Source organism: Syngnathoides biaculeatus, chromosome 18 (assembly GCF_019802595.1).
Source record: "Syngnathoides biaculeatus isolate LvHL_M chromosome 18, ASM1980259v1, whole genome shotgun sequence".
Taxonomy (NCBI): domain Eukaryota; kingdom Metazoa; phylum Chordata; class Actinopteri; order Syngnathiformes; family Syngnathidae; genus Syngnathoides; species Syngnathoides biaculeatus.
Window position 1 is genome coordinate 16,085,265 of NC_084657.1, and position 25,116 is coordinate 16,110,380.

Sequence of the window (25,116 nt, forward strand, 5' to 3'; positions counted from 1 at the left end):
TCGTGTCTTCCTCCACACGGGCCTCTGCGCGAAATCGTGTTGGTCGTTTTTCACTATCAAAGAGATTCTCTGAAATTATTTTAGATGTAACATTTAATTTCAATAAAAAAATGTGCACATTTCAGGGAATATATTTCAGGGTAGTATTGACAGACTTTTCTCACTTGTGATCCCACCCCCCTGTTTATTATTACTGTATAGTCTTTATTTCCAAAGAAAAATATCTTACAAATTATTGGATTTTGTGAGCTTTTCGTACATTTGTCAATATTTACTGATATGAGAAAATCATACAGTTCTGTTGGCTCATATTGAGGCATAAGGGGTCAATTTTGAACACCCAGTGAAATTACATGAAATAGAATTTTTTATTTCCAGTCATTATTCATAATTCCATCCATCCATTTTGTATTGCGCTTGTCATGTGGTCAGGTGGAAGCTAGACCAGTTTACCTAGGTTGACCATAGACTGGTCACCAGCCAATCTCATAAAGACAAACCACACTTAAAATAACACAAAAAAATTCGAATCACATTTTTTCAAAGATAAAAACAAGTCTCTCAAGCACAATTGAGCCCTGTTCAGTTCAGTCGGTATTTTGATTCTTAGAGCAGCACGCAAGGCTTCTTGGTGACGACGGGCTCCGGGTTGAGAAAGGCCCTGACGGCCTCGGTGAACACGTCCTTGATCCCGTCCTGGTTGAGGGCGGAACACTCCAGGTAGCGCACGGCTTGTATCTGGCGGGCAAGGGCCACGCCCTGGTGATGAGTGACAGGCGCCTGGTTCTGCTCCTTCAGCTTCTTCTGGGTCTCTGTGTCGTTTCGGAGGTCACTCTTGGTGCCCACCAGGAGAATGGGGACCCCGGAGCAGTGGTGTGACACCTAAGGAGATGAGACGATGTATGAAAACCCCCAAGAACTGTCAATCAACCTGTCAATTCTACCTCTGGGTGCCATTTGTGTTTGACATTCTCGTAGGAGGCTGGACTTGAGATGGAGAAGCAGATGATGAAGACGTTAGTCTGCGGGTATGACAGCGTCCTCAGGCGGTCGTACTCCTCCTGGCCCGCTGTATCCCACAGGTTCAAGCTGATGATCCTGCTATCCACCGTCACCTGAATGCATCACGAGCACCAAGTAAGTACAGTGGTCCCCTGCTATTGGGAATTCAAAACACTACTATCTCAAATTGTCTTTCCCCAATGAAATAATGAAATGGAAATGGCCCGTATTTATTAGATCATTACTCAATTGATTAATCCAAGACTGAGAGAGAATACATTTAAATTTCATATGCATACCAAATAATATGTTTAAAAATGCGGAGCACCTGGCTGCTGTAGTTGTCAAACACAGTGGGGATGTACTCTTTGGGAAAGGCTCCAGTAGTGTAGGAGATGAGGAGGCAGGTCTTCCCCACGGCGCCGTCGCCCACCACAACACACTTGATTGTCTGCATGATCACGCCTACCTGGAGCAGACACACACACATCATTTATTTGATCGGTTCGCGTGTCCTAGCTGACTGTAGACAAGAGACAGACAATCGCCTATCACACTTAAAACTAAATATACAATAAACTATCCCGAAACAGTTTATTTAAAACTGATTGTTTGAAAAATGGAAGACCAAGGAAGTGTGCATATACATGAGCAAGTGGTGAAGACTCCCAACTTTCACTAACAACCCAAGCTAAACTTTGCGCTCCTCATCTACAGAGGTTGCCTCTGAGTTCACCACGTCTGCTAGACTACGTATCCAATGTTGAGTACAGATTGTGACTGTGGATGGGGCTAGAGGGCTGCGACAAAGTAAGCAGCAACCGCGTGTGTATAAGAAGTGCAGGGTGGAGTGTGGGGATCATTTTTACACATGGAGGCAACACTTCATACTTTGCTTTCAATTTTTGTTCCCAGTTATGCATGTGGCGCATGCAGCAGAGCGCAAAGATCAGCAAACACAATAACTGATCCTCCACCCAAATCTGCACTGAGGAATCGAGTATGAGCGACTGATCAAAAGGTAAAATTCATTTGTAGATGAAAATAAACAACAATATTGACTTGGTTGTTTAATTTCATGCATTGTAGGTGGGTAGGCACTCTAGAGACGCAAATATTTCCCAAACTATGCCCTCATTTTGTATCTGAAAACTGAATTAGAGATGTGCACACCAATGCAGTATTCCTTGGGGGAGACACATTCTGCGTTTACCTGTCTGTCTGATGATTGGATTCAATTAAATATTTAGAGAATCGTTATGTCCCATCGTTTGGCTCCTGAGAAGAGAAGAGAAGAGAGGAGAGTTTATGCACATCAGTGTTTGAAGGTTTTCAAATGCAAAACTGTCAGTTATGAGCAGGGCCACAAAACAAATTAAATAAATATCTCAAGGCATCTCTGTATTAGAAATGATCTCTATTGCAGTAGAGGTCTCATATCATCACAATTGATCAAAACTAATTCAGACAATAATCACCACGTGTAAATTCAACACAGACCTGGAGTATTAACAAAAATGGAGGACAGTGTCGGTTAGTATTGAGATCCTTAACATTAGTTATGTGCATAGTGACCCAGCAGAAAAAGTGATCATATTATTCCAGTGGACGTGGCGCCAAAGAATGAAATACAAACTGTGAGAATGCAGCTCAGCCCAGACTCCTGGGATATGACCCCACCCTCATCTCACTCTGGACCTCTGCTGAGTTCCCTCATTCTACAAACTTCAACCTCTCCACTTGCACTTCTTTTTCTTTTTTTTTTTTTGACGTAAACATGATCTTGTGTTGTTATTTGAAATGGTTTTCATAAGGTTGCCGCACATCTCCCAAATTCCATTATCCTCGCCGCACAAAACTCCAAACACCTCAGCCTTTTGAGAGAGAAGATACTAGAACCTCCCAGTGGCCTACACCCAGCTGGAGTGGCTTCATCCATGAGGCTGCCAGGATGCCCTCCCTCCCACTCTAAGTCATACTCTTACTCACCCCAAAAATGTTGGAATGCAGTTAGTAGAGAGAGATGGAGCAGAATAGAGCAGGAAAGCGTGTGCACAAAGGAAAGATTGTAAAATACATCCAGGAATTGTTATTATATCTACTGTGACTATGACTACAACAGCATTACAATTTAAGAGACGTACTGCCTACATTCACGAGAACTATTCTGACAAGTACTGTTTCTTTAATGTAAGAGAAACTATCACAACAATGATTATGCTAAAATGGTATACCTATTATATATTATTTATAGATAGATAGCGCTACTACTGCCATTATTTCTTTCATAACTCCTATAACCTGTTTTTTTAGTACTATGACTAAAAATACCCATTATTATTATTATTATACTTAATTACGTACTGCACGACCATAAAAACAATTTCTAGAGACAACCTTTTAAAACAATTAACTACAAACACTACCAATTATTATTTATTAAAAGAGAAAATTTTTTATTAGGCACTACTATAACTGCTACTATTATTACTAGGACTAGTATTCATGTCTAGTATTTAAAGTAGACGTGCATTTTTTTTTCCCGAGAGTTTGAAAGAGTCCTTTGGGTTTTTGTTAGTCAAAATTCCCCAAGGATGAAGATTACACTTCACTTATTTTGATTTATACAAATGAGCCATTGGGCACCCATCCCGATCTACTGCGGGGTCAATGCTTATCACGGCTGTCCTTTTGTTATTACTAAAACGACCGTACTACAACACCCCACCATTTCCTAGAGCGCTTCTAATCACAAGAGTGCTGGAGTCCATCCGAACTAAGGGTAATTTTTGGGAGAGTGGTCGCCAGTCACCGATGGACAATTTGCCGTCAAGATGTCGAGAAGTGTGAAACAAATGTGTTGAAATTTTGAAATGTTGAAAGTGAAACGTTAAACCCCAAAAAAAGGAAGCTTTTCTTAAGCAAAAAATCCTTGCGGTCTCATGTTGAAATGAAAACGACTCGTTTTGAACGTCACACATTTGAGAAATTCTTCAGTTCCTTGGAAATAAAAAGCCTGAAGACATTTAGCCACCAATAAATGATGGACAAAAAAAAAAAAACAATCATCAGATTGTATTGTTTCACAGAATGTTGCAAAAAAAATCGCATTACTATTACAATAAAACACCCTGTCAATGCTAATGTCAAAACTGCAAGCTGTAAATTCGCCTGACAGAAGAAATGATTGAGTGAAAGAAAAAGGGGAAGTATTGTGAGCTGGGGAAAAAAAGAGGAAGAGGAATGAATATCAATCAAGTGCAGCAGCTCCAAGCCACTGGTGAGCCTGTTGACTGTGTAAAAACAACTGCAAAGTCATGTTAAAAGTTAATTAGAATGTTGCTGACCTTCCACTCAGCATTCACGATATTGTTGCATCGTGTCATACACTGAGGGGAAACAAGCTAACATTAAGCTATTATGTGTATTGAAAGTTTAATGGGACGTAACAAATGTACAAGTCCTCTTTATGTGTGCATTATGAGGAAGTAACAAAATACTTCATTTCCTTCTGGTCAGCTGAGCTCGCTATTTTTATTTAATCGCGCTCGTTTTGTGTCTGCTGACCTGTTGAGGAACTGCCTCATACCACGGATGAACACTTGATGGGAACATGTCTAATAATAGTGCAACGTTGCCTTTCTTGCAGCTGCATCATCTTATTTTTTTTTTATTTTGTGTGTGTGTGAGTGAGGGCGGGCGGTTAATGCAAAAAAAGCAGAAATCCCAAATTTGTCGGGTGAGAAATTCCCTCTCCAAAATGGCAGTTGAAAAGATGCTTATGGGAAATGTGAACAAGACAAATACAGTATTCTTTTTATAGACAATATACTTTAGCTTACATAAGTTTTTGAAAAACAACAATACCAATAGGATTATACTAAATAGTAGACAGATAAGAACACGAGCATGCTAACATCAACAAGTTAATTGCTCGCTATAATATTGAGTAAACTAGTTTAATCAAATCTACATGCTATGTAGCCAGATAAAACACAGCGACACAAGAAAATTCGTTTGTTAAACTTGATAGCCATGTATCATATGGCATGTTTGTAATTTGAAAATTAGCTTGCTTAATTTGATAAGTAGCTAGGCAAGATAGATGAACATTATGAGTAAACTAGTTTGGAATAATGGTTAAATAGCAAGATTGGACAGATAAGCTAATAGGCTAGCTAAAACTAGCCTAACGGCGGGGGGTTGACACACTCTACCTGCTCTAAATGTTAGAAGACTGCATCTTATAAGAAATAGTTTCCCATTTATTGAATATCTATTGTTTTTGTTAGTTTGTTTGCTCTTCTTCTCCATACTCAACGAGAATGTCATGCCAGGGCGGAACCGACTGCTGGACACAAATTCCTCGTGTGTTGTTGTGTTCTTGGCCATTAATTCTGATTCTGCTTTAGACAGCGACACAACACCTCAATTGAACAGTAGTCATCCAGAGACCCTGCTAAATAGAACTTTGTGTCATCTACATAGACAGATATAGATATACAGATACAACAGATAAGATAAGCAGCTAGTTAAGATAGATGCACTTTATTAATGAAAACGTATAGGATGTGAATCCAGTTTTTGTTTCTCTGCTGATGTGGTTTCATGTTATAGAAGTAATCCTGAGACGCAGAGATGGGTGAACCTGTCTTTCCGCTGATTTCACATTCCGACTGGAGTACATGCGAGTGTGCGAGAGACATTTCATGTTTACAGTATGCCATCTTGCTAACAATCGTGCCTCTCATACGCTCTCTGACTGACAATAGAGGAACTGTGTGTGTGTTGAAAGTCAAGTAGGAAAGGTTTGTCAGTACGACTTTTCAACCAGTGGCAGCAGCATCCAGGATGAAATACGACCAACTTTGATAACCTAACCAAAATCAGGCTACCATCAAAACATATGGAATCTAATTATCCGAATAGGATATTCAAATAAAAAAAATAAACTGCAATATTGAGTTCCAGTATTATTGAAGTACTTTATTTTTAATGTGTTGCAATCTTTTTCATAAAAGAGTTGAATTACACTTTAAATGGACTTTTTACTGTTTTATAGTGCCATCCATTTGTCATCGGTGGTAAATTCACCATGGCAACCAATGCATACATCTACTCGTGTTGCAGTATTGTTGAATAATTGCTGTCATTTCCAGAATTACCAGTGATGATCATGGTTAATATGTATTATGTCAACTTCTACAAACACGATCCTCCCACGTGCTACTTGGAATATCCTTTCATCCCCCCCCCCAGTAACTTTTTCCTTTTTGATTTGATGAAAATGAGTCAGAAAGCCACTCACCGGTTATCAGTCCTGTCCGATCACACTCGCTGCGTTCACTTCTGCTCAGTGTGTCTGTGCATGTTTGTGTGAGTGTGGATGGGTGGAGCATGAAAGCAACAGCAGGAGGAGGAAGAGGAAGTTTACTGCCGTCCGCTCTGTGGATAACTGTACGTGTGTACTGGTACTGTAGTCATATCTTTTGTGAGGAGTCGAAGCAGTACAGTGGGGGCCTCGGGACTCGTGTTGGTTGTGACTGTGTGGAAGCAGTTTGAGTACATCAATGGTTCTCAAACATTTTTTTTCATATCTAGTACTATCTAGAAACAAATACTTAGCTCTCGAGGTACTTCATGACCAATATAAAAATGCAGTAAGGTAGCAGGCCTAAGTTTTTATAAAAAAGGAGACAAAAGTGAAAAGTCAGTTGTCTAGTTTTTCAAGATACAAGCTGTTGTTGAGATGATTTATTTATTTGTATTTATTTATTCTTTTTTTTATGCTTCAACAAACTAAAAAACTTTGAACTATGAGCGCTTCATGGTGGCAATAAACTCAACTCAGTTTACAAAAAGCAGCACTTTTGGCATTGTGAATACAGTGAAGAAAATAAGTATTTGAACGCAATGCTATTTTGAAAGTTCTCCCACTTAGAAATGAAAAAAATGAACGATGAAAATTTCAGACCCCTCAATTATTTTCTAAATTTCTAAGAACTTGCAAGATAGCAGGATGTTCAAATACTTATTTTCTTCAATGTACATATTAACGGAGAGAGGCTTTGAGTGGTTTAATGCCACCCCCAGGTCAAGTTTGTCAAACTAAACTGAAAAGAATTACACTTTGTGTATTTCAAATTAATGTATAACTGCTTTAACGTCTGCCAGCTCAATGCTAACACACAGCGTCATGAGAAATGCTATTGACAAACTGAGGAATCGAATCTTATGTGGTAGGTCATGCTTTGAAAAATACAGACAAATCTCTTTATCCTCTGTGGATAACAATATTACTTAACAGTGGTTGAGTGAAAATCTTCGTTTGTTTACATGACTGTATTATACTGCCACCCGGTGGCCAGGTTGCACACACTTGGGAGCTGCAATAAATGAATTATGATATCCAAACTTCTTCTACAGTACATAGTTGTCTTTTTCAGGGTGGTATTTATATTTAAAAAATAACATTATTTTGTTTGTTTTGTGAACGTACTTCAGATGTACTGTACTGTAGTTGGCTTTCTTTCCTATGGCTGCATTTGCACATCCTGTAGATGACCGCTAGGGAGCAAAGCCTGACAGCGGAATTATACAAATGATACCTTCCCGTCTCAATTGCTGTCGGAAATTAGAGAATCCTCAAAGATGATGGACAGATCAAGGCAGAATTTAGCTGCCAGATTAAAAAAAAAAAAAAAAGAAAATATATATATATATAATTGCAGCTGTTTTTTTGGGGGGGAAAGGGAATTATATTTTTAAGAAAAATAAATAATCTTGAGAACAAACTGGTTTCTGTGGAAAAAAAAAAAAGTTTTAAACTTCCAAGAAAAAAGTAGATTAAGCCTACTTGTTTTTAGGGTTATTTTAATATTCTTATTATTATTTATGCAAGAACATAAAGTTGTAATCTTATGACAATGAAAGGGCTGTAATTTTAGTAGAACAAATATGCTGAGAACACAAATTGTTTTTACCATAAATGACGCATTTTTTAAAATATTCAAAATATTTGGAGAAAATTTAAAATAGTCATCCGGTAGAAAAAAAACGGATGAAAAGTCACAATATTACGATAATAAAGTTATTTTGTGAAATAGGAAATTAAGCATATGAGCAAACCAGTCAGAGTAAATTCTTCTCAAATAACTTTTACATGAAAAAGAATGCCATCTTTCCACTAAATTTTTAATGAGCAGTGTTTCAAATTCTTAATGCTGCACACCAGGCAACCTTTAAAATTCCATCGCAGCCTGAAAAATAAACATATAGCTCAAATTACCCAAAAAATATAACAAGCATGACATGAAATCATGAAGTAACATTTTTAGGTGAGGGTTCTTGAAGGCACCACAGGCGGATCTCTGCATGCCCCCCCCCCCCCCCCCTTCTTAGCAGCTGTTTCAGTTTGACTCGAAGAAGTACGAGTGCCATCATCAGTGCTGCTTTTTTTTTTGATGATTTTCCCCCTCTCATCCGCTCATTTGGACCTGACCAAACGGCCCGGATGGATTAGAGAGGAGGCCGCACTCTACATGTGAGTGACGATTTGAGTTTGAAGGCGTTCGTTTCACATTTCACAAGGAATGTTGATGTTTAGCTGAACAGCTTCCTGACTTCTGAACTCCAGCACCAACTCTTAGGAGGAAATGGAAGATGTTGTTTGGGGAGAGGCAGTTTAAATACTTATCGCAATATGCACAAGTCTTGGAGTTTAGTATACTGTAAATCTTTTTATTATTATTTAGTTGTTTTTGTATGACACTGTGATTGTATGTGTTGGGTGTCATGTCATGTCTTTACATAAGCAGATGTTTGAACCATGTCCTGTCTGTCATCCCCAGTCATGGCGCGTGTGTGTTTGTGGCTGGTGTGTGTCCTGAGCGTCAGCGTAGACAAGGGGGATCATGCCCACCCGGACCACCAACATCACCGTTACGACGTACCCTCAGGTAGGGGACAAAGCCGTGTGTGTGTGTGTGTGTGTGTGTATTGGATTCATTTCATTCATTCATTCATTGCACTGTACACCGTGACAATATGAATCACCAGCCCTGTCATATGAGCACAAATGTTTACCCACCACAGCCCAAAAGACCATGAATTACATTCCCTTTATACCAGTGCTCACCAATGTGGTGCCCACGGGCACCAGGTAGCCTACAAGAAGAACCACATGAGTAGCCAATGGGCCTGTTCCAAAAATAGCTCACTAATGATGGGAAGTAGTGATTTTATAGAAATGATCACTTGAAAATGTAAACACTGGAGAGAGTTATAGAAACATTTTATTTAAAAAGTATCCCTTTCCTTTTTACTGTATGGTGAGAACTCATTAACATGATCAGTATCTTGTCAGAAATGATCATTAATTAAGAATAATATCTAACAAGAACATCATTCATGGTAATTTGATCAGATTAGTTATTTCAAAAGTGGTTGCCCTTCACATTAGTCATTGTCCAAGAAGTAGGTCTTGGTTAGGAAAAAGGTCGGTGACCTTTGCACCTGTAACGGAAATGGATAGTAATATTATACTGTGAGAAAAATCTCAAGTTCAATTTTGTGCATACATGCAGTGCAGCTCCATGCAAAAGTCAAAAGGGAAGTCTAAAGGAAACTATTTACATTATGATGACGACTTAACATGAGTGTGCATCAGCGGCGGTTAGCTAACCACAGCTTCCGTAGCTATTACGTCGCAGGCAGGAACTGGGACCGAAATACATAAACCCTTCCTAAAATTAAGTCTAACGTGCTCATAGGGTTTTTTGTTTTTTTCATAGGGGGATTTTAAAATGAACATTACTATTACTGTTTAACATTCCCAATTAATGTAATGTAAACAAGGAGGGTCAATCGTCAGGTGTGCTATTTTTTTGTAATTTTTTTAATGCAATTCTCGCTTTCAGTGGCATTCAGTCACGTGGTACATGCTGCAAAAAAATGGAATGATGTAAATTTGCAATTCTTTTTTCAATTTAGGCAAACTACAATCAAAACCAAACTAAATTTTAATTTTCAATATAAATCATAATAAATAGATGTCTCGCCAGTGTTAGATGAACACTGACTTTGAGTTGACCTTCCGGCTGTTTCTTTATTTTTATCCTCCCAGCTGTTGACTTTAATCCTTTAATCCTGGTGTCACTTCACCTGTCCTGTCTTTACCTCAGGTTACCCCCACTTTTTCTTTTCTTCATGGTTACGTACAGGTGCCCAAACTGACCGCGGGCCACTTTAATGGACATGGTTGATGGCCGCAGAGTTTTTCCACATCCCAAACAAAAGAACCCCCCCTCAGTTTCCACTCATCTCTAGAGGCCCTGATGTTTTACTTCCTTTTTGATGCATATCAGTCCCTGTAATAGACTAATCTACCAGATGCTCCTCCACTAAAAAAAACAATAAGTTCCTAGAGTTCACATTCAGCCTTTACCAAGTAAACTGCAGATCACATTTGAACATTTTTGCAAAATAGTAGCAAAAGGTCTTTCCATTCATAAGACATCAACCTTAGAACATTACCGAATTTTCCACACTATAAGGCGCGCCTAAAAGCCTTTAATTTTCTCAAAAGCCAACGGTGCGCCTTATATATGGATCAATATTGAGCCTTTAGTGCAATGCCATCTAATGGGTGTATAATGTAACCTCAGCCTCTACTGTAGCGTCTATTCTATGCACCTTATAATGCGGTGCGTCTTATATATGAAAAAAGTCTTAAAATGGGCCGTTCATTGAAGGTGCGCCTTATAATGCGGAAAATACGGTACCTTTAAAAATAATTGGTTTGCTGATGATTTGATTTGTAATTTTTATGTTCACAATAGGTCGTGTGTCCAATAACATTTGAATATATGAAGACTCTTCATAATTTTATTAACAACCCAGGCTAAACTAAGCCCCTCTATGACAGGGGAGCTCAATGCGTCGATCACAATTGACTGGTCGATCGCGATGGTGTGCCGCGAGGAAAAAAAATGACATCAGCTGTTTTTTCTGACCTTTACCTCACCGCGCAAGTACAAACAACGACAGAACAGGAAAACACGCTAGTTGGGGAGTTCACCCCTATTTTAAGCTCTTGCTTAATAAATCTTATCAAACGTGAGTATGGATGCTGCAGTAAAGAAGACAAAAACATTTCACTATTATATGGAATGTGAGGCGGACTTTTTTTTCACGATGTCATTTTCGAAGTGCATTTGCCTGATCTGCCAGTGTAGTGAAATGTGGAGCGGCGTTTTCGAACTGTTAATGGAAAATAGGACGCCGACATTCCGCCGAAAAGCGAACTGAGAATGAGAAAAGCGAACGAACTAAAATCCCAATTGGCCGCACAGCACTCATTTTTCACACAATATAGTTGAATAGCGAAAGTCGCCACCAAAGCATTGTTCCGGGTTCGTCACATAATCATTAATAACAAGAAGTCCTTCTAAGACGATCTTTTAAAAATAAGGTGGAAATATTATCTTCAATAAAATCTCTGCTGCTGTAAAAGAGTACAGTTACATGGCGTCGTGAAGCCACTGCTAATGTGTGGAAGGACATCTCAAATTGTGAGTGTTTCTCACTGCAGTTGGACGAATCCACTGACGTGAGTGACACAGCCCATGTGTGCATTTTCATTCGTGTAGTGTTTAGTGATAATCAACGGGATCTCAGAGAGTTACAAAAAATGTTTACAGTTAATTATGTTGTGTAATATTGGCTCGTGCGATTATGCAAGGGACACAAACATACATTTACACATAAAGAATCCTCAATATACTTTAAAATAAATCGTGAGAGGCTGGCTCCTTAAAAAGTAGATGTTGGGGTAAAAAAAAAAAGTCTGGGCACCCCTACTCTATGGTATACAAAGATTATGTCTCTTAGTCGAGATGTATCACTTGTACAATACAGTGGTACCTTGACTTTCAAGTTAAATGTGTTCCACAACCAATAGATGGTATATGAAATGGCATTAATCTGCTCCAGCCTCTACCCGCCCCCTCAAAATTGCTACACATAACTAGAGCCTCATAACTTGTAAAAACCCCTAACTCATAACGCAGGGAATTCGTAAGTCGAGGTGCCACTGTACTTCTTTGACACTAATTACTGTTTTCCTATTAGCCAGGGCTTTGGCGCCATCTTGTGCCAAGGTTTTACAGAAAAAATGCTAATGTGTGAATACGTGACTAGCAAACCGCTTATAAATAATGGTTCGCTGTACTTGTTCAAACATGTATTTCAACAGTGAGCAGCAAAAGTAATTTATATACGCTATAAATAAATAGACACATGCAAGATTAGCTAGTGTGTGTGTGTGCATCTGCTAGTGAGTGAGTGCACGTGTATAACTTGAAAAGGTATCTGATGACTTCGTCTGTTTAAGTTTGTCATTCACGTACGATGGATCCTAAAGACTTCAAACCTGCACAAAGTGTTTGCCTTGTAGCTTCTATTATGGTATGCGCGCACACGCATCCACAGCCGAGCGATCATCCTGAGACTCTCTCAAGAGGCTCAAATGACCAAATGTAGGCATAACGTTGCGGCTGTGATGTGTGCAGCTCAACTGTGTTGTCATGGCGACCAAGGCACAAAGTGACGGCTGATCACTGGAACTATTAGACCGCTGCTGTAAACAAAACAATAACTTTTGTTGTTGTTGTTTTTTGTTTTTTTTTTGCAACACAAACAACTACCATATACACTGAACAAACGTATAGAATTGTAATGGGGAAAGGGAGATTATAGACAAATAAACATACAGTCGCATTCTTCAATGAATAGAACATGCAGGTTTTTGGAGTTTGGCAGTATTTGGACAAAACGAACAGAAGGGCCGTCTGAGTTTAAAACCCAAAACCTCTTGACAGTGAGGCTAAACTAACGACTAGTCCTTATGTCAAAATAAATATCTTAATACTTTTCGCTTAATACTACTCAAAATTGAGCATTATTGTCTGTGTAAAGGTAACATTTGTAATACAGCTCTTCCACTGGATATCACTAGATTGTGCTGTGGATGTGTGTTTAAAGTACTTCATCCATTTTCTTCGCTGCTTAACCTCACAAGGGTCGCGGGGAATGCTGGAGCCTATCCCAGTTGTCAACGGGCAGGAGGCGGGGTACACCCTGAACTGGTTGCCAGCCAATCGCAGGGCACTTAAAGACAGACAAACAGCTGCCCTTACAATCACACCTAGGGGCAATTTAGAGTGTCCAATTAATGTTGCACGTTTTGGGGATGTGGAAGGAAACCGGAGTGCCCGGAGAAAACCCACGCAGACACAGAGAGAACATGCAAACTCCACATAGGTGGGTCCGGGATTGAACCTGGGACCTTAGAACTGTCAGGCCAACGCTTTACCGGCTGAGCCACCGTGCCGCCTGTAAATTACTTCATATTAAAAAAAAAAAAAAAAAAAATGCTATTTAAGATGGGCCAAAAGTAGGTACACAATGAGCCCACGCTATTAGTGGGGGATTGAGACCTGGCACAATTACAAATACTGTAAATCTGTGAATAATTGAAGCTCAAAATAATTGCCATGACAAACTTTGTATTCCAACAGGGGTGTGTACATTTTCTATATCCACCATAGATATAGTATATGCATATATCAGGTATTCAAATGTAAGTCTGCCATACAGTTGTGCAAGTTTCATTGTGGTCTGTTGCAGATCTGTGCGCAATGGATCAGCAGCTGTGTGAGGACGAGAATGCCCTGTTGAGCTTCGAGGCCATCTGCAGCATCCACAAACAGATGGACGACGACGCCGATGGGACGGTGGACGCGGCCGAGACGGACGAGGTGATGGACCCGTGCTCCTCGCTCCCCCCCCCCCTCTAAAAAAAAGAAAAGGCCCTTGGCTGAAGCCTCACTTGTATCTTAACTTTTTATCAGTTCCTGCGGGAGGATCTCAAGTATCACGACCCGAAAGCCAAGCACAGCAGCTTCCACCGCGCAGACCTGCACATTAGCGTGGGGGACATGTGGGACGCCTGGAAGAACTCAGAAGGTGAGTTCATTATAAAAGGACAGACGAAGAAAAGGGGGGTTTGCCTCATGGTAAAATAAAATCTATAGTACGTTACAGTTTTGTTGTTATCACACAAGGAGGAGGTGTGATTTTGTTTACTACAGTGATTGCCATTCATTCGTAGCACCGATGGCAAAAATATTGCTTTGCGATGTATTACTCGCTGTTTTCAGTGTATAACTGGACAGGCGATCAGGTGGAAGAGTGGCTTCTGCTGAGCGTGGAGCTTCCCCAATACGCCGAAACCTTCCGGAAACACGGGCTGGACGGCAAGGCGTTACCAAGGTAACGCTCACCTGTACGTGTCACACTCAGCATGTGAGGGCACGTTTATCGAGCTCCACATTGTCTCTGTGACCTTATCCCTCTTTTTTTCTTCCCCATCAGGCTAGCGGTGAAGAACACCACCCTCACCGGGTTGGTATTGAAAATTTTAGAGCGTAGTCATGCTCAAAAGCTGCAGCTAAAGGCTCTGGATACTGTGCTGTTTGGACCGCCGCCAGGTATGCTTAACACTTCCTGTTTAGCCAAACATCACACTAGAATAGCACTTGGTAAGGCACATACCTCAGCTAAGACCAAACAATTCTTAAAATGACGTGCTTGGCCGGACTGTTCCACTCCAGACCTGTAGGTGGTGATTTTGTGTACAAAGTTATAAGAAGTGGTCTGCAGTAAAACCTGGGGAATAGCATTTCAGTGGCAACCCGTGAAGCTCCAGATGTTTTGCGTCTTCATCATTGCTGCTAGCAGCAGGCCTTTGACTGCATGATTTATCGGGAACAGATCCTGTTTCGAGAGATGTGCCATTGATGGCAAATTTTGTAATATGCCTCCACTGTCAATTAACTAACCCAGGGCAAAAAATGATTCACTACATCATGTCTGTCCAAAAGATACCGAAAAAAAACAAAATAGAACGATTACCAGTAGGTAGAATGTGAGTTTTGAGACAGTGAGGAGAATTTAATGTCATTATGAATACAGTACAGGATTAGTGATAATGGTACTTTTACCCCCCCACACCCCGTATGGATCATTTGGCTAGTCCTAGATAACGAACAAATTCATATAAAACTAAAGATCAGGCTTATTGTGCATGTAGAGTTCCAAGTAAAAATCCTTTTTCCCAGACACTCCATCACTCATTGACGCCCTCCCCGTCCATTTATTACTGTCTGTGTATGTGTGGTTTTTTTGCGTGAGACTAGGTCGACAGAACCGGTGGAAGGACCTTGTTCTGGGCGTGTCCATCCTCGCGGCTCTGGGCGGCTGCTGGTTTGCGTACGTCCAGACGAGGAGGTCCAGGGACGACCTGAACAGGCTGATGAAGGACCTGGAGGGACTTCAGAGGGCCGAGCAGAGCCTGATGGACATGCAGGAGAAGTGAGTTGAAAAGTCGACCGAAGGAACTGACTCAAGGGTGCTCACAAATCTTGAGTGTGTGTGTGTGTGTGTGGATACGAGCAGTGAAGAAGATTCCAGTTTAAACTCCTTTTAAGGACAAAGGGAGACATGGAGCTCCCTTTACTGTCTGTCTTATGCCCGCTCCAGCTCTTAGACACGGGCGTGCGCACTCACACACACGCACACGTACACAATTGGATAAATGCTTCAGACTCCTTGTAGTTGTTCCATCAGAGTGCCGTTCTATTGTCCTATATTCAGCTGCTCAGTGTCAGTCAATTCAACTCAAACAGGTGGTAATGTGCCCATGACACAGTTTCCTGTCACAAATGTGTGTGTGTGGCACTGATCTTGAAAAAAAAAAAAGGAAAAAAAGATTGGATAGCGCATACACATCGAGCGGTATGTCGATTGGTTCAAGGCAGTTGGCTGCCATCTTGGTACTCCCAAAACATGTGGAGGACATGGTTCACAGGTTGGATTAAGGCGGGGGTTTTTCTCAAGGTTTGGCATGTAGAATTAAAACTGGTTGTGTGGGCTTGACATTTTTTTCAGTTCTGGTAACATGAATGAGTTTTAATTCGACTTGGTAAACAAAACAAAAAAAAGGCTAAGTCCAAAGGAAAGACAAATAACACCGTAATTACCAAGAAACCTTGCATATTACCTGGCCTGATTTCCGTGAGATGTTAGCTTTTCCAAAAATAGGCAGTGAAGCACTATCAACATCGCAAAAAACTAAGCATTTTTTGTCATAAAAACTCAAAATTTTACTCAGTTAGATATATTTTTGGAAATAAGGACTCACAATGGGAAAATACATTCTAAACGCTAAAAGTTCATTTGTTGTCTCTGTGATGGTCTATTTCAGACAGAAAATTTAAACTTGTTTCCTCGCATTTGAAAATCAAATTTCTCAGAGTTCTGGGTTATGAGATTCATCAAAAATTTCACAGAAAATGTGTTTTCTTGCCTATCCAATGATGAAATTTGGGAAAATATTTACATCGCTTTTTCGCGAAAAACCGTCGGCGAGGTGAAGCAGGGAGTGAAAAGTGAACAACAACCGTAAACAAGAACTTTGCTCAAGTAGTTAATCAGAAAATTAAAAAAAAAAACCTTCACAAACTTTAACAGTGTCAAAGTAAATCTTTCTAACTTGCCTGTGGAATGTTTTCTCACAGCCATGAAACTGGTGATTAATGCAGTGAATCGCTGTTGCTGCACCGGTTAGCATGTTTGTTTTGGGAGTATCAAGATGGCAGATGGCGACTTCAGTTTCACTCTTTTTTTTTTTTTTTCTAAGATCAGTCATGTGTGGGATGTATTCTCACACACGTGACTTTCTTCCGCATTTGGCAGATAGTGAGGGTACAGCGCCACCTACTGACACCAAGGTCTGCCGGGGTTAAAATAACATGGAAAAAAAGAATTGGCAATGTAGTCTAGGTGGAGCTATGAAACCGCACTGAGAACATGAAATCACATGAAAGATAGGAATCATCTTTATTTATTCAGAATCATCTTTATAAGCACGGTACACTACTAGCATTTAGCACATCTGCCTCACATTTAAGAAGTTCTAGACGTGAACCTGGTGGTGTTTGCATGTCCCCCCCGTGTTTGCGTGGTTTCTCTCTGGGTATTACAGCTTCGCCCTACATTACAGAAACAATTTATATTGATTGTGGAATCTCAAAACCAGATACATGGTTGGAATATATCCTTTGCAGTGTGCCAGTATATATATGGTGCTCAATCCCTTATGTGTGGTGAAGAGTCACTGATGATGGGTGTTTTTCATAATTGTCCTGTTCAGTCGCTTTGTGGCTGTGTCGCCTGGTGGGGTGTTATCAATTATTTATTTTTCACAATTCGTGCAAAGGTTCGATCCGCAGCAAATAGCAAGTTTTACTGTACTGTTCTTCAATGCCATGTTAATCTGAATTACAAAAGCAGCCGTTGTTTTTGTTGTCGTGAGGCTGCAAAAGGCCCAGGAGGATCAGCGCTGCGTCCAGGTGGAGAAGGTAAAGGTGGAGGAGGAGCTGAGGAACGAGATCAACACGGCCAAGCAGGAAGCGCAGCGTCTCCGGGAGCTCCGCGAGGGGACCGAGAATGAGAGGAGTCGCCAGAAGTATGCAGAGGAGGAACTGGAGCAGGTCCAGGACCGCGAACGTACCGCGGCTCGAGTCTTAGACGTAAGTCTAGCGAGGATGTTTTTTTTTTTTTAACTTTCGAAGACCTGATTGCAGGTGAGGATGGCGCTGAAGAAGGCTGAGAGGGAGCTGGAATCGCGGGCCCGCTGGTCGCCGCCGGACACGCTGCAGATGTGGCTGCAGCTTACGCATGAGATAGAAGTTCAGTACTACAACATCAAGAAGCAGAGCGCCGAGAGGCAGCTACTGCAAGCCAGAGAGGGGGTGAGTCCATGAAGGCGTCTTAGTCACACAGTCCAGCTTTACATTCATCACGTTTACACAACAACAGCCTAGCGAAAATACATTCACTGCATGCCAGGCCACTAGTTGCCATGTTTATGAAGAAGCACTACAAGCATGCACATCTGATAATTTACTCCAATTTACTTTCCTTTTTCTCTGTGCCCATCCAATTCTTCCTTGACAACTATTACATGTTTTTCAATACAATATTACAATACAATATATTTTGCATGCGGCCTCAAAGCCCGATGCAGGGTCGTAGTTTTTCCGTTGCAGCTCACTGGTAGTTTGCTTGGTGTGGGGGTAAAAGCTACAATTTTTTGGGTTTGTTTGGTTTTTTTTGTTTGTTGTTTTGCAATTGTTCACTTCAGTTGCTCAGTGTGCTTTTGGTTAAAGATGCCAAATTGTCCATAGGTGTGGAAGTGAGTTTTTTTTTTTTTTTTTTTTGTACCGTCGCTGGTGACAAGTCCAAAGTGTACCCAGCCTCCTTCTCAGTCAGCTGAGCCCATGACCCTAATAAGGCCAAACACTATGGAAAATGGATGATACTATGACCATAATTATGCCAATATTGCTGATATTTCAGGCCGAGAAGATCAAGAAGAAGAGAAGTTCACTATTTGGGACATTCCATGTGGCTCACAGCTCCTCGTTAGATGACGTGGACCACAAGATCCTCTCTGCCAAGTTAGTACATATCATACATATATATATATATATATATTTTTTTTTTTATGTATATTGTCAAAACATCTGTAAAAATGTGAGAAACAACCTTTCAAGTCATGCATGCTGTACCTCAAATCAACATCCAAATGTGTCTTCCAGACAGGCCCTGGCCGACGTGACGGGCGCTCTGCGAGAGAAGCTGCACCGCTGGCAGAATATCGAGTCCCTGACGGGTTTCTGTCTGGTCACCAACCCCGGCCTGGGTGCGCTGGCCGCCGCCCTCAATTTGGACCCGTCCTTCCTGGGCCTGCGACCGGCGACACCGCAGCACCTCCTCCTGTCCGATGACCTGGACGACATGGACGAGGACATCCTTTCACCCGGGACGCTTAAATGTGAGTTGTTTTCACTTGAACTAATGACTATTTTTCTTTTCCATCAAGAATTATTTCTTATTAATATCTGTATATTCTAGGTCCAAACAAAATACATATGACCAAAACAGAGAAGGCTATTAGCATATTGGAGTATATATATATTATATTGTCTTTGTGAAGGAGTCTACATTATCGTTGAAATTGAAAGAGTCCTCATTAAAGCACTTCCCCCTTTTCTGGAGCACTCAAATTGAGAGAAACCACATCGTAGCATTGAAGTCACAAGTTTAGACCACTCACTAAATTTGGAAGAGTCTGCATTAAAATAGTTCACACTTGACGGTCTCGTCTCAAACACTGAAATTGACAGGGTTAGCATTAAAACACTTCACCATGGTGGATTGTCTATCCCTGATTATAAAAACAAGAGTCTATATTCTGCTCCTAATAACGGCGGGAGGTCTTTCCTCAATCACTGAAATTTAAATAGTCTGCATAAAAGAACTTCACAATGTTGGACGGTTTCTTTTCCATCACAAAGTGCTTCCTGTGCTGTTTCCAGCTCAAATTCTTCTTTTCTAGTGCTCAGTACCGGTCGGGCTCAACTGTACTCTCCTCGGTTTGGGGTTGTTGGGTTTTCCAGCCAGAGGAGCCGGATCAGTCCGAGTAGGTCCCCTCTTAGCGTTTCTCTCCGTATTGGCTCCATCTAGATGCAGCCTGGCAGATGGACCGACGAGTGAGCGACCTGTGGCCACTGAGCGGCATCGCGGATAACCAATCCCCGTGGAAGCTCTCTGGTTAGTCCCTTTGTTTTTTTTTCAGTGTGCCTTTTTAATGTTGGGGGGGGGATTGGGCTTTTGGATCATGTCCCAGAATGACTGTAAAATGCACTTTGAAAGAAACCATTGTGAGTGAACTGGTTTAAAAAAAAAAAAAAAAAAAAAATTGCTGCATCCATGTTGAACCTTCACCCATCCTTCCAGCTTTCACCTCTGCTTGGGGACTAATGGAGGAATGCTCGGCGCTAAGCTTATGGTGCTAGCTCCGCACCAGCGATGCTGTCGCTCTTATCACAGCTTTTCTAAGTCACTAATACTGACTTATGTGGCAACAAAATAAGATACACACCTGACAAGTGTCATAAAGAACTTTTAACATAAAGTGTGCAGCACATTACACAGCGGAGAGCAACCGACTATGGACAGCAAATTAGCATTTTCATTGTTTGGAGAGAAAAGAATAAAAAAGGGGCGGCACAGTGGGTCAGCTCGTAAAGCATTGGCCTCACAGTTCTGAGGTCCCGGGTTCAATCCCGCACCCGCCTGTGTGGAGTCTGCATGTTCTCCCCGTGCCTGCGTGGGTTTCCTCCCACATCCCAAAAACATAAATTGGACACTCTAAATTGCCCCAAGGTGTGATTGTGAGTGCGGCTGTTTGTCTCAATGTGCCCGGCGATTGGCTGACAACCAGTCCAGGGTGTACCCTGCCTCCTGCCCAATGACAGCTGGGATAGGCTCCAGCACTCCTCACGAGCCTTGTGAGGATAAGCAGCAAAGAAAATGGATGGAAGAATACAAAAGCTACACCATGAGCAATAGGCACACACATAACATCCATTCATTTTCTACTGCTACACGATTAATCAATAAATTTCAGCATCTGCCAGCCAGGAGGAGGAGGAGACTTGAAGTACAAAAGTATGTTAATACATATAGTATATTAAATATTTGTAAAATCAGCAATATTTGTGTTCATTTGGACTGTTGTACCCCGTAGCGTGCTGAGTTTATATTGTGATATTTTAGTTTTTTGTTAAAGTTTACTTTATACTGTGAAATTAATTCTGGACCATATGACCCAGTGTAACTTTTTGTGAATTTTATGTGACAATTTTTGTATCACCCGCAGCTCAAAGTCTGATGCCCCAGCAGCAAAGGATGGGAGACTGCGCTATGATGTTCAGCTCTCAGAGGTTGGTTGACGGAAATGTCCCGCATGAACAGGAAGGGTGTTGCCCAAGGAGGGTGGTGGTGGTGGTGGTGGTTGTGGGAGGGCGGGAGGGGGGCACGCAGGGCAGAAACAGAGCCACTCTATCAGCCAGCTGGAATTCTTCCACTTGCCCGGCCCGCCTCTCTGACCCTTCTGTCTTCCCAACCTCGCTTCCTCACTCCATTCTTCTCTCACTCTTTGCAGTGATGTAATTGGAAGTGTTCGTAGTAAAGGTAAACAAATAAATGACGGGGTTACAGAAAATAAATCACTCCTATCATTTTGGGGAAGCCTGAGTGTAATAGTTCTCACCGCCACCTCAGACTTTGCACTTGCCTTTTTATTGCCATTTTTAAAGAGACACAATCACTCATCTTAATTTTCAATGAATCTCTTAAGGGTCCAAACCATTTCTTTTCACCCACAGGGACATTTTGGAATACTCTGACTCGGACCCCCCCCTCCCGGTCCCTCACAGTGACTCAAGAAGCCCGTACGGTTCCAAGACTCTTTTCTTACCCGCCAGGCTCCAGCAGACACCGAGCCCCAGAATCAGAGGAGTCGGGGTAGGACCCTTAGAAAAGAGCTCAAGCCTCGGGGAGCTGAGGGGCACTCCCCCCGCCGCCCTCGCCCCCTCCTGTTCCACCCGCTCGCTGTGCATCACGCCCGACGCCGCCGACAGTCCCCTTCTCTTTTCGACGGGTCACGCACACCCCAGGTGGAGTCCTGTGGAGGACGGGCGCGAGGAGGGCGACGTTTCGGGCGGCGGCCGTCGCAGGAACGCCTTTAATAAAATCTTCAAAAAGAAGAAATGACAATGCTGAAGAAAGACTATACACAAACTCTCACTCTTTGATAACCAGTGGCAAAACAATATCTTCTAAAACACACACATACACAAAACACACAAAAAAAGTACACGTGTAGTCAGCCTGGTAAAAAGACCAGAGATAACTGATTCAGTTTTCACACTTTGGTGCTGACACTTGAAGGCAACATGCAGAGGTACACACAGGCATGCCTGCGCGCACACACACTCATTCATAAATCTGGTTGTTTATTAAAGTGTCATGTCCAAGGCAGAATGTGAAGTCAACTATCTATACTCTGAACAAAGTGAAAAGTATAATTATGTAAAGAAAACTGCTTGTCAAGAATATTCATTACTCACATCTTATGTGGAAGTTTCAAAAAGAGAATATTTAAAATGTATTAATAAATAACTGCAATAATGGTGATAAACAATGTCTGTGTACTTTTTGTTTTTAATTTATAATGTGCTGCAACACTAGTTCGACAACTTTTTACACCAAATACGACAAAAAAATACTTGCTCTCAAATGAGCATCTTCATGACCAATATTAAAATTTAGTCGTAACTAAGCGGTTATCAAAAATGATTTGAATTGTAAATAAAAAACAATTGTAATTGTAAGCCACTTAAAGTGTCAGAAAATAACTATGTAACAATTAATTAAAATGTATTGCAGACAAAGTTTAATCAAAATTGTGCCCAAAGAACGTTGTGAAGAATTACATGCAAAAGTATTGCACTTCAAAGTTAAATACAATGAGATTGAAAAAGAGCTTAAGCCACTGTAACACTATGCACAGTTTGGAAATTTAATTTCATGTACCACATATGGTACATTAGACGTACCGGACTGAGAATCATTGCGCTACATGGTACAAGGAAGAAGTGAGGAAGTATTGGAACACCAAAGGAGAAGTGAAAGAAGACATTTGCTTGGCTGTTGTGGCTCAATTTCCTTTAAAGGTGGAGACATCGTTCAGTGCTGTGGGTTCCTCTTCAAAAACTGGCCCACTATAGGAAAATAAAATAATGGTATATAAAAGTAATAACTACACAAAATAGAGTATAAATACTTACATTTATATGATGTAGTTCAGTGGTGTCAAACTCAGGGCCCGGGGGCCAGATCCGGCCCGCCACATGATTCTATGGTCCGCGAAGGTAAATCATGCGTGTCATCTTCTGTGACTGTTGTTCAAATCTGTACACAAATTTCAAGCCGTCATATCATAAATGATAACATCGAGATACGGAAAGCGTTTTTTTTTTTCCATCTTACCAGACATCGATAATAGTTTTAAACACAATTTCCCTTGATTTCTGACTTCACAACTAGTTCATGAATTTCATGTGTAAATATGATGAGGCGGAAATTTTTTTTTATATTTTCAGTCCAGAACTACAATGTGGCCCGCGATAAAAAAAAAAAAAAAAGTTTCACATCCCTGATGATGTTGGTTCAAAATAATCGTACGTTGAGTATCTTAATCTATAAATTAGCTAACTATATTAAGTTCTGTTGCTGTTACTACAAAGTATTACAACTGCATATGAAATAAAGTAGTTCAAACTGTAAATGAGTTGAGAAAATGAGCGTAGTCAACGGAACTTATCAAACACTATACAAAATAGTATCGTGTAGTATACATATATATATATAGGTATATTAATATTCTTTATATGTAGCTAACAAAAGTACATATTTCAATTGCTAACTGGACACATGAATAGTTTCCATTATAGGGGATCCAATATTCATGGAGTTCAACTTTTTATTTTTCCTCCCCCTTAATGAATGCGAAAGAAGCGTGGACTGCATCTGAGAAATGATAAACATGTGACTGAACATGAGCTGCTGTGTATCAGTAGTGTTCTATATTTAACCCGCGGGCCTGCTCGGTCTCTGTGGCACATACTCGACATAAAGCAGCCCAGACGCCATCGGCGGGATGGAGGTAAAACTCGTCTAATGTTACGTCTGCCCGTTTTTGTGTCTTTTGTTTCAGCAAAGTTTGGATTCGAGAGGCCAGACAGATGTGCAGCAGCTGCTTTTAAATCCAATGCGCGCTTTATTCTGAGTTATTTTGGAATCAATACGCCAATGATTGACATCTCTCATATTTACATTTAGGATTACGTATTTTGATCATGTAATTTTCAATTATTAATAACAGCTGATTTTTTTTCTGTGCTACATAAAATATTAGTTGTTTCGTTGCATCGTATGCTTCTGCTTTTTAAATGACATTAAAGCATGGAATACAAATGTAACAGACTATAATCTGTCGACAAATAAAATTGAGATTTGTGCTTTGTTAAAGCAATTGTCCTTCCTCACGATCAAAAAAAAAAAAAAGACAACCCATCATTGTGAAGTGCTAGAATGCAAATTCTTTTCTTTCCAGTGATCGGGAAGAGACCGCCCAATGTCGTGAATTCCATTAATGCGATTTGCCACCCAGCGTCGTAAAGTTGTCGAATGCAGATTCTTTCAATTTTAGTGATTGGTAAGAAACCATCCAGCGTCCCGAAGTGCCTTAAATGTGGACTGTTTCAATTTGAGGGATCGGGAAGAGACCGTCCAGTGTCGTAAATTTCTTTGATCTGGACGCTATCATTTATTGACTCAAAAAGGGAGCATCCAGCTTCGTGAAGACGCAGACTCTTTCGATTCCAGAGATCAAAAAGAGACAATCGTGGATTGTGAAGTGCTTCAATGCAGACTCTCTTAATTCTGATGATCTTGACATTGGGCCTTGGTCTACTAAAAGTGTTAATCCTCTCAGAAATAGAATGATTAGTTCGCAAATGTAATCAACATCTTTTGTTGCAGTCGCAGGCTTTAATTCTTATGCTGATTGATGGCACGTGAGCGTTAAAAGCCAACCGAATCGCTCGCTGAATGAATCAAATCACACGAGAGCAGATGACCGTCGAGCTTGTCAGTAATTTGTGTACTGAACTGATGTTATTTTGTGTTGGGCTTTGCCGGGTTGTGATGAAATAGCAAGCTGCAGAGCCGCCTGACTTCCTGCAAGCTCTACGGGAGGCACACGCCTTGTGTTTCCCACAGCGATCGAAAGATATTCTTTGAAAAGTAGGTGCTTAAATAGTGCCGATTTTGTTTATCTTTGGAAACAGGCCGTACAACGCCGTACAAATCAGTGATTGGGTGAAGTTGCTGCTGGAGTTGCGGTTTTTGCAAAGGGCAGAAAATGCAGAAAGAACGGGAACAAGAGCCTGAAGTAAGTCCAAATTTATGACCATATTTCATATCTTAAAGGTCTAATGAATCTTTTACAAATCTCTTTCTTCATTTACTAAGATACGAGCGAAAAGACAAAGCTAATCGGCGATCATTGCTGTACAT

General features: G+C 40.9%; 3 protein-coding genes and 1 long non-coding RNA gene across 10 annotated transcripts in view; 2 read left to right on the forward strand and 2 right to left on the reverse strand.

Annotated features, from left to right (window-relative positions):
- rhogb (ras homolog family member Gb) lies at positions 1 to 6,432 on the reverse strand. 2 transcript variants are annotated; one of them, XM_061803693.1, is made up of 5 exons: positions 6,311 to 6,432; positions 2,216 to 2,280; positions 1,331 to 1,471; positions 945 to 1,115; positions 3 to 882 (listed from the first exon to the last, which is right to left on the reverse strand). In XM_061803693.1, exons 3-5 carry the CDS (start codon positions 1,457 to 1,459, stop codon positions 607 to 609), a joined length of 576 nt encoding a protein of 191 aa, XP_061659677.1. In that variant the 5' UTR covers positions 1,460 to 1,471; positions 2,216 to 2,280; positions 6,311 to 6,432; the 3' UTR covers positions 3 to 606. The 2 variants fall into 2 exon arrangements, with proteins under 2 accessions (XP_061659678.1, XP_061659677.1); XM_061803694.1 differs by lacking the exons at positions 2,216 to 2,280; positions 6,311 to 6,432 and having other exon boundaries at positions 1 to 882; positions 1,331 to 1,468.
- On the forward strand, positions 997 to 22,163 carry LOC133491932 (stromal interaction molecule 1-like). Of its 5 annotated transcripts, XM_061803681.1 has the most exons (16): positions 1,007 to 1,137; positions 1,720 to 1,812; positions 1,918 to 2,023; positions 8,853 to 8,960; positions 13,690 to 13,820; positions 13,914 to 14,028; positions 14,223 to 14,334; positions 14,437 to 14,552; positions 15,261 to 15,435; positions 17,438 to 17,615; positions 17,709 to 17,876; positions 18,484 to 18,584; positions 18,726 to 18,961; positions 19,654 to 19,740; positions 20,852 to 20,915; positions 21,360 to 22,163. In XM_061803681.1, the coding sequence occupies exons 4-16, from the start codon at positions 8,855 to 8,857 to the stop codon at positions 21,745 to 21,747; spliced, it is 1,977 nt and encodes a 658-aa protein (XP_061659665.1). In that variant the 5' UTR covers positions 1,007 to 1,137; positions 1,720 to 1,812; positions 1,918 to 2,023; positions 8,853 to 8,854; the 3' UTR covers positions 21,748 to 22,163. The 5 variants fall into 5 exon arrangements, with proteins under 5 accessions (XP_061659666.1, XP_061659665.1, XP_061659667.1 ...); XM_061803682.1 differs by lacking the exon at positions 1,720 to 1,812 and having other exon boundaries at positions 997 to 1,137; XM_061803683.1 differs by lacking the exons at positions 1,007 to 1,137; positions 1,720 to 1,812; positions 1,918 to 2,023 and adding an exon at positions 6,333 to 6,459.
- LOC133491940 (uncharacterized) overlaps positions 21,590 to 25,116 on the reverse strand; it is a 12,053-nt gene continuing 8,526 nt past the window's right edge. Inside the window, exons 3-5 of the long non-coding RNA XR_009792523.1 lie at positions 22,824 to 22,947; positions 22,593 to 22,757; positions 21,590 to 21,728 (exon numbers count right to left, since the gene is read on the reverse strand). This is a non-coding gene — a long non-coding RNA (uncharacterized LOC133491940). The remainder of the gene's footprint in view (positions 21,729 to 22,592; positions 22,758 to 22,823; positions 22,948 to 25,116) is intronic.
- Positions 23,650 to 25,116, forward strand: part of dub (duboraya) — a 5,140-nt gene continuing 3,673 nt past the window's right edge. The window contains exons 1-2 of one of the 2 annotated variants that reach the window (XM_061803687.1): positions 23,650 to 23,701; positions 24,888 to 24,991. In XM_061803687.1, the coding sequence (XP_061659671.1) occupies positions 24,962 to 24,991 (30 nt within the window). In that variant the 5' untranslated portion in view covers positions 23,650 to 23,701; positions 24,888 to 24,961. Of the gene's footprint in view, positions 23,702 to 24,713; positions 24,992 to 25,116 lie in introns of those variants that run through there. The other variant, XM_061803686.1, reaches the window with a different exon arrangement.